Source organism: Physcomitrium patens, chromosome 22 (assembly GCF_059467195.1).
Source record: "Physcomitrium patens ecotype Gransden chromosome 22, ASM5946719v1, whole genome shotgun sequence".
In the NCBI taxonomy this organism is placed as follows: domain Eukaryota; kingdom Viridiplantae; phylum Streptophyta; class Bryopsida; order Funariales; family Funariaceae; genus Physcomitrium; species Physcomitrium patens.
Genome location: NC_143431.1, coordinates 9,708,846 through 9,721,260, shown reverse-complemented (window position 1 = coordinate 9,721,260; position 12,415 = coordinate 9,708,846). Strand labels below are relative to the sequence as shown.

General features: G+C 32.8%; 1 protein-coding gene and 2 long non-coding RNA genes across 3 annotated transcripts; 2 read left to right on the top strand and 1 right to left on the bottom strand.

Moving 5' to 3' along the window:
- Positions 1–5,239: 5,239 nt before the first annotated feature.
- On the top strand, positions 5,240–6,212 carry LOC112274882 (salt stress-induced hydrophobic peptide ESI3). Its single transcript, XM_024504715.3, has 2 exons — positions 5,240–5,459; positions 5,714–6,212. The coding sequence occupies exons 1-2, from the start codon at positions 5,379–5,381 to the stop codon at positions 5,795–5,797; spliced, it is 165 nt and encodes a 54-aa protein (XP_024360483.1). The 5' UTR covers positions 5,240–5,378; the 3' UTR covers positions 5,798–6,212.
- A 3,538-nt stretch (positions 6,213–9,750) lies between these two features.
- LOC112275377 (uncharacterized) lies at positions 9,751–10,403 on the top strand. The gene is made up of 3 exons (XR_002967713.3): positions 9,751–9,823; positions 9,953–10,063; positions 10,273–10,403. It is a non-coding gene; the product is annotated as an uncharacterized LOC112275377 (long non-coding RNA).
- Positions 10,404–10,466: 63 nt separating this feature from the next.
- On the bottom strand, positions 10,467–12,235 carry LOC141044775 (uncharacterized). The gene is made up of 4 exons (XR_016500028.1): positions 12,229–12,235; positions 12,076–12,143; positions 11,101–11,161; positions 10,467–10,854 (listed from the first exon to the last, which is right to left on the bottom strand). It is a non-coding gene; the product is annotated as an uncharacterized LOC141044775 (long non-coding RNA).
- Positions 12,236–12,415: the final 180 nt, after the last annotated feature.

Genomic DNA, 12,415 nt, shown 5'->3' with positions numbered 1-12,415 from the left:
AAAAACTATTTGAATATGGTATTAGAGCAAGTGTTTTCTTTTGTAGGTATTTAAACAATTTAGTTCTACAGATCCTTTCTACCTCAAGTATTTAATTTTTCTAAGAATTCATGTTACATAATTTTTTTCTATTCTTAGTATTTTTTAAGAATATCTCTAGAGATTAAGTTCTAAGATCTTCAATTATTAACTTTTCATGTTTGTCTAAGTCATTAATTAATTTATCATCACTTTTATCAATATATATATATATATATATATATATATATAATTTTTTGTTTTTTTAATTTTGATTTTGGTTTTTGTTTTGTTTTGATGTTGTTTTTTTTTTTTCTTTTTTCTTTTTTTTTTCACAATTAACGTAGCCAAACTTTTCTTAAACTTTAAAGAGCTTGATGAAAATAGCAACTATGTCATCTAAAAGACTTGTATTAAGTCTCTTCTCATGTGTAATAAAGTATGAGAGGAATAGAAATTTGAACTTGTGCCTAATGTCATTGTTCTAATTGTTACACTTAATCAAGATCTTAATGTAGAAACAACACTTGATTATGTAATTATTGATCTACTACCAACTTTGCTAATTCATTGCAAGATAAAGAAGATGAAGGTTAAAAGTATTTTCATTCTTTCTACAACAATTAAGATGAAATTATATCCACTATTGCCTACTACATAAATGAAATAGTGGACTATTTATAGTACTTTAAGTAAAGATTGGAGATGATTTGCTTCATTGTGAATTGTTTTTCAAATATTAGTTTCAAAATTTTACTATGACTAAAGGGATAAGTTTGGAAGAGGACTTAAAACATATTTAATAATGTCAATAAAAATCTTGCATTTATCAATGCTAAAGTGAATAGAGTTAAACTTATGTACATGGTACTTATTAAGTTATAACATTTATAGGAATTGTTTGTCTCTCAATTTGACTTAGATCTATTTAAGTTGCCTTAGCTAATTTATATTAATGTCATAGAAAGAATACCATTTGAGGAATTTTTGCACAAAAAATAAAGACATTATGTCTAAAAAAGTAATTTATAATATGTTTGGTAGTTATTTTGTTAGAATATTCAACCATGCTAATATTATTGAGATCTACAAAGAATATAAATAGAATAATAAAATTCCAAAGTAGTACATTGAAATTAATATTATTAAACATGCCTCTTATATTCTTGATTAGAATATAGATTCACTTACTACAAGCCACGTCACAAAGAATTGAGATCTTTTTTAGACCATAGCCACAATGTTACCTTTGATAGTGGTGCTACAATTCTAACCACTATCAAATGTGTTGCTTCCATTAAGAATATAATTTTTTTTAATCTTTTTCATGAGCCTAATTTGCATAGACTTCTCATATTGATTGAGAAACTCATGGATGCTAGCTATATGACTTTTTTTTTTTACTTCTACATTAAATTTTAATCCTTGACAAAGATAATCCACAAGATATTCACTATTATGCATCGAGAGATTTTTGTAATAGCATCTATTATCTATTTACATCTTTGAATGGTTATAACATATTCACAATGTCACATAAATTGGGTACATTAATCAATACTACAATGCCTTATTATATGTTCTTACCTTTTATATTTGACTTATCTATTGTTGTAACAAAAGCCTAAAGTGCATGAATTGAATCACTTATTTTCTAATACTAATAAGCTTTAGTATTGATGGATGAACTACCTCAATAATCAACCAATTATTTAGCTACTTGAAAGATGATTAGTAGCATACTTCAACTACTTCTAATCAAAAAAAAAAAAAAAAAAAAAAAAATTCAATACTTATATTTCAAAATATTCATTAGAAAAGAATTTCTAAACAATCATTGATCTAATCTTCAGGCCCTCTTAACTTTAGTCACAAAAATTTATGTAGGTTTCTTATATTCTCTTCCTGAAATAGGTACAATTCAACATTTATAGATAATTCATTCTAATTTATTTGGATTTATTTTCTAAAAAAAAAAAGACCAAATATGTAAGTTATTTTTTAAATTTAAAAGGTAATTGAAACTAAATTCTAATTAAAATATTTTTTGCTTACACACTAACCACAATGGCAAACTCTTAAGTACTAAATTTTTACTATATTATTTTATTCATAAGTTTAAACGAAAACTTATAGCTATATATACACCACATCAAAATATTATAGCTGAATATAAAAATTGAACACTATTAAAAGTTGTACACTTCATTTACTTTTATGATAAATTTCTATCATTTCTTTGATTTAAAATAATTTATGAAACCACATATGTATTTAATAAATGCTCTACTTGTGTCTTTGTTGGAAATGTCACATTGTATAAGAAACTTTATAAAAAGAAGTATAATCTATCAAATCTTACAGTTATAGAAAGCCTATTGTATGTGCACATTTTAAAGGAAATACACACTAATTTTTAGCTCAAAGCATTGAAAATGGTTTTTATTGGCTATAATCCCTCTACTAAAGAATTTAAATGTTTCATTTTACTTTGGTATTAGATTATTATTAGTGCTAATATGACTTTTTTCAAAGACACATCAAAGAAGATTACTTTGTTGTTCAACCAAATAAATGTATTTGATAATTTGCTTCAAATAATCAACTTCTTACAAGTTACTCCAAAGCTAGAAGATGAAGTAGCAAAACATTTGATAAGGAGAAGGATTTCTAATTCTACATTTTAAAGACAATCATTATGAAAAAAGATGCATCAATATAATGAATCAAAAGAAGATGTTTGACCAATACTCAATTTTATTATTGATGATAATCATGAACATATCTCTCAAATCAAGAAATAGCTTGAAAAAAAATACAAAACAAAGAATTTGGATGAGATCACAAAATTCTTAGGTATAGAATTTATTTGGTATCCAAAAATATATTCTTTTAACTACATATCTACTCATAAAAAATATTATTATATTTTAATATGTCTAATTATAAAAATTGAACATACTCTCTTCTAAAAGGACTTTGTTATAAACACACACTATTGGTTGATTCAACAAAATATTGTTAAATAATAGAAAATTTTAATTTCCTAATCAATACAAGACTTTATTTATTATATGTTATTGGGATTGTAGTAAGTATTATGTTGAAACCACAACAAAAATACTTAAATGTAGTGAAACACATATTGTGTAACATAATAGATAATGGATTATAGTATCTTCTTTCAACAGTCTTCAATATTGATACTTAAAGAATTTATTGATATTGATAAGTTAAGATCTATGAAAACTTATTTTATTTATTAGTGGATATATATTTAATTATCATTTAGATCCATATTTTGATCAAGCAAATACCAAGTAATTATTTTTTATGGCACCACATAGATAAAATATAAAGCTCTATCTAAAACAACTTAAGTGATAGTCTGTTTATACAAACTACTTTAAAAATTTAATACAAGCTATCAATTTAGACTTTTGGTTAAACCAACAAGTAAAGAAATATATTTTTATCAGTTTAAGGTATAATATTTTATAATATTGGATTTTTATTTAAATTATAATAATAAAGATTCTATAAATCTAGCCTAAAATCTAATATTTCATACATAGACTAAATGCATCAAGGCACAATACTACTTTGTTTGTGAGAGGATTCTCAAAGGTAAAGTTACACTCAAATTTGCAACCATAGGAAAAGAAAATGCAAATATTTTTATCAAATATATATTATGGCAATTGTTCATCAATATTTTATTAGTATAAGAGCTCTTCTAAATGTACCATAGTACTTCAAACTATTGATTTTGGGTTTCTATTACTAAAATTAGGGCTATGACAACCTTGATGAAACTTGCCAATTTTGGACAAATGGTGGTCTTCACTCTCAACATTTTTTTCAGTGCCACATTTCCTTGACTTTGACTTTTGTACAATGCAATACTAAGTAAACAAGGGTATTGAAAAATTAAGAGTATGTTCAACATGTTCTATTGAATTTGGTAGATGCTTATTTTGTGACACAATTGGTTTAAGTAACAATCCCAATTTATCATTATACATCTTTATTGATTGATATCTTTAGTTTGTTTATTTATTTATTTATTTATTTATTTTTAACATAGATTTTGGTTTAATTTTTCATAATCTTTGTTTATTTTCTTTTAATAGTTAAGTACCTTGAAATTATTGTAAAGATATTACATCTAATCATTAAAAAAATAGCACTCAAGTATATGCTCAAATGAGACAACTTAAATTAATATTGACATAATTTTCGAATAGCTTGTATTTTCTTATCAAAAGATATATATATATATATATATATATATATATATAAAAGAAAATATTACTTTAAAAGCCAATTCTTCTATGTATCTATTAAATATGTATTTTATTTAGACTATATGTACATAAATGTGTAAATATTTTTTTGAATTATTATAAATAATTATATTTAATAATTAAAAATAAAACTAAATTAAAATTCTTTTATCTTTTTTATTCTGATAATTTGAGATGTTAAGATAATTGGATCTATGATCTTTTCACATGTCATAATAATTCAAAAAATATAGCCTCCAATTTCTGTTTAAGTGTATAAATTCTTATATTCAAGAAAATTCTTATTGTGTATTGTTGTGTTTTAGGGTTTATAAAATAGTATTGTGGTTCTCATTGCAATCATAAGCCATCTACTTGCAAAAATAAATCAAAATTTCTAATAAAAGATCAACATAATTGGGAGAATGTTTGAACTTCAAGGATACAACATAATTGACTATATAGTAGCATCCTCCAAGAGAAGACTCCTTCATATTTTTAATAACAAGTATCATTTCTAATTAATTCCTAGTTCTTCCCAACCTCTCACCATCCACCACGTTTCCTTCGGGGAAAGCCACGTCAGCCGTTCGTCGCAACCTACGCACCACGTGTCGTCCATCTCTCAGCGCTGCCGAAGATCAGGCCGAGTGTAGATATCCTTTTTTTGGACTCATGCGCTGGTTCTGTGGTAGGTCGAAAAATACCAACGCGCACTACCGACCAATTTCCCACGCGGAAGGTTCCTTGCACTGTCGTCGAGAGTGGGTTAACGAGGTCCAGTTGGTACACGTGGCGGGATTTTCGAAGCTGCTTGCGTAAGTCACACGTGGATTTTATTCGAAGGTCCCTGGCAAAGTCACAGAACAGGGTTGTAGGTAGCCGACCCGCAGCTCACTTCGCATATAGTTTTAGGCGCACGCCGTCCTCCGCTGACATTGACATAGACAAGCACACACAAAGACACGCACTTACCGGAGCTTCGAAACCATCTTTTATATCTTTGCGAACTTTGTGAAGCGAGAGAGAGAGTAGAGTTCCGTTTCAGGGCAACGCACTGCTTCAGAGAGAGCCATGGGTGCCGCTACTTTCGTTGAGATCATTCTCGCGATCTTTTTGCCTCCACTCGGAGTGTTCCTCAGATACTCCATTGGGGTGAGTGAGTGAGATGGATTGAACTACGTCCTGCCTGTAATGTGGTGGTTCGATGGAAGTTGGTGGCTTGGATGTTTGCGGCTTGGTGTACTCCATACACGTTTGACTTGGTGTTAATGTTTTTGATGCATTCTCTGATTTTGTCGTCGTCGTCATCATCGTCGTCGTGATGTTTTGGTGGTTTGTAGTTCTTGCAGTACAGGTTTGGAAGTGAGGAGAGTTTGTTCTTACTGTGTGTGTGCGGTATTTCGCAGGCTGAGTTCTGGATTTGTCTACTATTGACAATCTTGGGATACATCCCCGGGATTTTGTATGCGCTCTATGTCCTCTTGGTTTAGGCCACTGGTAGAGGCGAACATACGAGACCATCGAATTTATCGAGCTTGCAGTTCGGGGAATACACGTTCTTGGCACGAATAATGCTACCCCTGCTGCACCTCTGAGATTAATTTTCAGGTGTTTTTAAAGCATTTACTCTGCAGGATGACTTTTTTATGGGTTTAATATTGGGCACTGAAAATAGGGCGCAAAGGCAGTGAATGGCAAGTACAGTATGCAACTGCCCCGTATTCGCCATAGATAGGTTGATTTTGGAGATATTGACACAAAGGCTTCATTAGAAATCCTGTATAGTTAGTGGGTTTGAATGAGGTGACGACGGTTCTTGCTGCTTTTGCATGAGTTACTGTCTCATCTAATGCTGTGAAAAACGTCTTTGTTTGGAATAAATATCAATAGTTGAGATGGACCGATTATGCGTTGTTTCTCAGACTGGACTCCTCAGTCTCAGTATGTGGTGCGTGATGGAAGTCGACTTGGTTTGTCTTTGCTTGTGCTTCAACTGTGCTGAGTGTTGTTCTTTCAGCGAGGCGATATACTAGTATCCGAGAGCCAATTTGTACGTAGCCATCGCTGAAGGAACCCAAACTAAAAAAAATCATCAAAGGTCAAAGTAAAAATCAAAACAATGAAGAAAGAAAGCAAGAGAAGAAATAACATCATCAGTTGATAAACACATGCCTAAAAGATTTGTGCTTAGAATGAAGAAGTATGCATTGATAGAAACACGTGAAACTGTTGTACTTGTAATTAGATATTAACTTAAAGCACTAAAAGAAGTTTATAGAGTTTAAACAATTCATTATTCAAGCATCAATAAATGAATTTGAGATCTATCAGAATGAATGATAAGAATGAACGACGGTAGTAAGAAAAACCATATTTTAATCATCCTAATTTAGTATTAAATAGAAAAGGATATTATTTATTATTAAAAAAAATTGGTAAGCTGAAGTTTTAATATTTTTTTACAAAATTCTTGTTTTAAAAAGATCAAATACGACAAAAATTATTATGTTGCAAAATTTTTAATTACATTAGTTTGAAGATTATGAACAATTAAACTTTTCTAACCATATACAATTTTTATTTTTACTTTTATTTTTTCTATCATTTAAATTTAAATTTAAAAATATATATTTATTTAATAATTATGTGACAAAAGTACACAATATCAATTGATTTGTAATTATTTGGATTCTCAAGGTACGTAAGAGAATTTTGTATTTTTTTTCATATAGTTTAATCCCTAGTTGTAGTTGAAAAAGTTCTTTGATTTATGTTCAAAAACTTCTTCATTAATAATATTGCGACAGTTTTTATGGCAAATATAATGCAAATTGTTCTACCATGGTTTATGTAGCAACCATGGTAGATTAGAACATAGGCATAGATGCATGAGAATAAAGCATTGATAATCAAGCCACATTAAATTAGGGCTTTTTGGCAAAAAACTCTACTTTTACTAGAATAAAGTTTGGAAGATGTTTTAAAATAAGGCCTCAATGGTCTTCTCCCACATGGTTGAAGAAATGCCTCATGATACAATGTGCAATCATACCAATCACACAAAAAGATATACATATCAAATTCACAATAATGAAGGAACTATAGACTCCCTAAAAATCCTCTATAGAGATAAAGTTTAGTCTCATATTGAACTTACAAGATAAAAACATAAATCAAGTCGTTTAAGTGCACTACTTATTTTGTGAGAAGTTTGGCCTCGAAAAGGTCAATGTGATAGGGCATAAGTGGAAGTAGATGATGAATGTAATAACTTTTATAATTCTATTCTATGTTGACATCATCATGACGTATATAAAGTTGCAATACACAAAGGTATAGACAAAGTACAACACCCTTCTTAATGCCTCAAACAAGTAGTTTTTTGATTAGGTAATTATCAACAACACCCTTATAGCTCATTTGAGCTGTAATCGAAAAACTACTTGTTTGATGGAAAGAACATAGTCACATTAACAATCATTCGGGATATTGTGGAAATGATTATTGATGACATGTTCTTCAATACCAATGATAAGAAATTTGCACCAACACATGAATGGTTATTGTCAATTTTCAAGTTGTTCAAAGATGCAAATATAGAACAAGTTGAGCTTAGTTGAGAGTAAAATCAAAACCACAATATGTACAAAGTAGAGATGAAATCTTCATGTTTGTTTTGTCTCATGATTACCTTCATCTTGTATGGAACTTTATTCCAAATGGCAACATGTCTTTTGGATGTCACCAAAATCATATCATATATGGGCTATTTTAATGGATACAGTGAAGATCATGTGGCTTTGTTCATAAGAGTGGTTTGTATTATAAGCCTACAAAAGATCATGGAGTTCTTTCACATCTAGTTGATATTTTTTCTCACTCTTGACATTGGCTCAAAGCAAGGCACCTCATACATTTTACTATCAAGTTTGATTTGAGCATTAAGTTAAGGTGCTCAACCTCCACCTTCTTGTTATTTCTCTTTTTAATCGCAAGACAATCAAAGTGATCTTTATTATGGATTCAAAACTTCTAGATGTTATTGGTCTAAAATGAAAGACACAACTTATTAGAATTAGTATGGATAGGAAGCAGTCAATGACATGTCAACTTTATAGCAATACAATAAAGATTGTCAAAGTGGTTATTGATGGGATTGTTGAAGTGTGGTGTGCTTTGCATCAACTTGACCTTGTAGTCCAAGCAAACTATATCAAGTTGTATGACAACTAATTTTTCAACATCTTGACATATCTTGTGTCTTACTTTTTCCAAGAATTCAATCTTATGAAGAAAATAGGTTGTATATACTCAAAATTTATAGACATGCAGTGGTTGTTATTGAAAAAATTGTTCAATTTTTTTATAGCAAAAGTACTTAATGATTTGCAAGTATCTTGAGTAGAAGAAGCTTACATGTATTCTTTATTTTTCTTACAAGGTAGTACTACTTGTACTCGAGAATCTTGTGGAAGTTATTTCTATTGTCATGATACACTTACAAGGACTCAACACCCTCTTGAATCAATAGAAAACCCAACTCAAAGGCTTGATTCAATTGTTGGTTTCATTATACAAAGTGCAAGGTACATACATTATTAAGACTCTAGCTATGATTTGTGGCACCTCAAACTTGGTCATCTATGGATCTTCATGTGTAGTTCTTACAAGAGTGGATGCCTTCATTCAAGATCAAAGCAACTTTGTGATGAACACATTTACTTCGCTGCTTGCAATCAAGGCCATGGCTGTGGTTTATTTGGTGATAGCCTTATTTGTTGGTCTCGTCAAAGGCATCTCTTCCATCATTACCCAACATAATCATAACAAGCATGCCAACGACAACAACATTTTGAAAGCCTTATTCTATAATCTAAGTGGGCTATAGATGTCTCTATTGTACATTCCTATCCATTGATACAAGATGCTATTAGAATCAACTAGATGGGATGCTTAATTAATTGAGGATATTGAGAACAACCACCAAGCCATGGTGCACGCCTATCGCAAGGAGACTACCTTCAAAGGTATTGTTGAAAAGTGTTCATATTTGTAAACAAAATTTCACGTCCAATAGGCTCATTGCAATGGCCAATTTTCACAACTTTAGAGGTTTTGTGGCAAGTTGGCCTCCATTTTTTTTGTTACTAGCATTGTTGATTCTAACTTCTCCGTGATTGGGTGGGAGAAGGACAAATATTGGCAATATCTTATCAACTTCTTGATTGAGAGTATTTTGCACTCAAAGTAGTTTGACAGAGTTTGTCGAGGATGGATGTTTTTTGACAGCTCAGTAGATGAACTTCATCTGACTAAATTTCATCATTTTAAGTGAAGTAGCCGCGACCCTAAAATAAGTTAAATTAGGTGTTCAAGGAAAACCCTAATTTAAAGTGGCCTGCCGATAACATCTGACTTGAGTGATGTCAGGTAGAGTGGGTGTTGAGGCGTGAAACATAAACCCGAAGCAAACTTCGGTGTTCATTGCCGCAACCCACATGCTGTGCGCACATCACGTAAGTCACTGGTGTCTAACGACTGACCTTTATTTCGGAGATTATAAAGTAGTTAACCGTGAGTGTTGGTAAGTAGTAATTCAATGGCTAGGTTTCCTGACATGCTGGACGCCTTTTAAATGGTTGCAGCTTGTGAGGAATTTTCTCCACTTTTCTGGAGTTGTATGTTCTGAGAAGCGGTGAGTGAAGATAACACTCGGGTGCAGAAGGACAGTTGAATTAGTAATTCTGTTGACAATGGTACGACATCTCTCTGTGAGATGGTTTCGAAATGACTTGTTCAGTGGGAAACTTGCAATGTGTTGTGTGATGTGTTGGACATGGACACGAAAGTAAGTTTGCAACGTGTATAGTGCTTTGGTTGATTACCTGAGAAGCTGCAAATAATAGCATGTTTTTGAGCTTTGGATTCCCCTCTCCTGTACTGTAACCCATAAATTATTTTGCAGGTGTTTCGCTTCACGTGGACCGGCCTAGTGAAGGTTTCCTAGAGCGCAGCAACTCCATTCGATAGCAAACCGTTGCCCAACAATGCCGTATTGGATTGCAGAGTAAACCTGTGCAATATATAAAGTAGTTTGATTGGTGACAATTGAGTCTCAGGATGTATGTTTGTCTGAGTTTGCAGAGGCAAGTAGTGAGCTGTGTGCATATTCAATCCCTCTGCAAACCCGCTGAAAAACAGGCCAATCAGGTTGTACATTTCCTAATCCAATCCAGATGATAAACAATGGAACGATCACTAAATGCACTGAGGGAAGAGTCAAGGTCATGCTAGCACTCTGGAAATAAAATACCTGTTCTACAATAAGGTTCTGCTAAAATTCAGTGTGCTCAAATTCGCTTTCTGAAACATATTAGAACTATCACAAGTAACGCGACTCAGTTAGGGGTTCAAAATGTCGTTGTCCTGGCTTTTCGATGTCTTCTTGCGTCTCTAGATCTTTTGCCATGCGGTATGCCGCTGAAGTGTCGAGCTCCATGAGTCTTAATATCGTTCAAGGCAGTGTGATCTCTCCTCAGCTTCATTGCTTCATTAACATGTCAGTGGAAGACGGGTAAGCAGCTCGTGCGAAACATATTGAAAAAAGGGACACCAACTACAAAGGTGAAGAGAATGATTCCAGAACCAATAGCATGCATGAAAATCGAGTCGTACATGAATGAGTTTCCCAAGCAAGTTTAACAAAGGGAGCCCAGCAGCAGTAATAAAAGCCATGTAACTAATCTTTTATTTTAATTTTGTAACGACATAAAATTACTGAAGGAAAGTGCACCTGAGTTGGATTGATGAGTCCCATCCTGCAAGCTTGTCGACATTGGAAGCTGATCATTATTCTGAAGGTTGTGTAACAAGTACTGTTCTTCAGATATGTTGTGAACAGTCTGTGATTGCAAGAGAAGATTTGCAAACACTAAAGATTGCTTCCTGGCCACCTGGCTGATCATGCGACTGTACCTTTCGATTTGGAACAAAATGATGATGCAAGTGAACAAAAGGAAAGCGGCATAAACGATATTTCTAAAGCCCAGGTTGCCTCGTCGCAAATTTGATCCAAATGTCATCATCATCACAAGGTAGACCACTGTGCCTTCGCAAATGCTGATAATCTTGCCAGTGTCGTCCGTTACAATCCGTTTCTCTGCTCTGCACTCTCAAAATGGAACAAGACGAGAGAATGCGCAGATCCCAACCAACAATAATTCATGTATCTCAAAATGGGGGAATGCGAGAGGCGGAAGAGGCCCAGAAAAATGTGAGAAAAAAAATCTATGCAAGGTATGACCTGGACCGTGATGGGAATTCGATGCAAGGAGGTCGAGTCTGAAGCAAATGTTGTGCTGCTCGGTCTGAGGCAACCAGATCAAACGTCACAAAGGACGATCTGAAAGCTATCAGGTGTCGGCTAGTCTAAAGATTGAGCGAAAAAGTAACATGACCAACTCCATGGTCCAGACTAGAACCCAAGCTATTGCGACAATGATAGCTTCCTAGTACGAAGAAATACTTACATGTCAAACGGAAACGACGGTGACAATGTTACATATACATTGCAAAATTTGATCTAGAAGTAGCCTCGATTTACTTGATCTTGAGCTGCAAGTAATGTTTCAAGAAATGTGGGGCTTTCTAATTGCGTGAAAGTTAACGGGAGTAGAAAAACCACTAATCTGGCCGGGGCTCATCACAGGCTCCTGACCAAAGACCCGCTGCGATCCGCAACCAAAGGGGGCAAGATCGGCGCACATACCTCAATCAGCAGTGCCGGAACAAACATGGTCGCAGTTGTGATAGCGAAAGCCGCGATCTCTTTGAAAACTAGACATGACAGGTCAACAGTTCCAGCGTGTAAGGAAAGAATATATGTTACCCACGAATATGATTAAAAAAAATGCTCGCATACAACTCATTTCGAAACGCCATTTTAATATGTTTTCTAATATTAGAATATTTACTGAATGTCACATGCTCAGGAACTTGGAAGCTACTTCCAATAAGATCGCGCCCCCTCTATCCGCTTACCTCCCCTAAACGACGGATTAAACAGACAAAATAATGAAAATACAGAAATTCAACAAACCAGGAGGCTA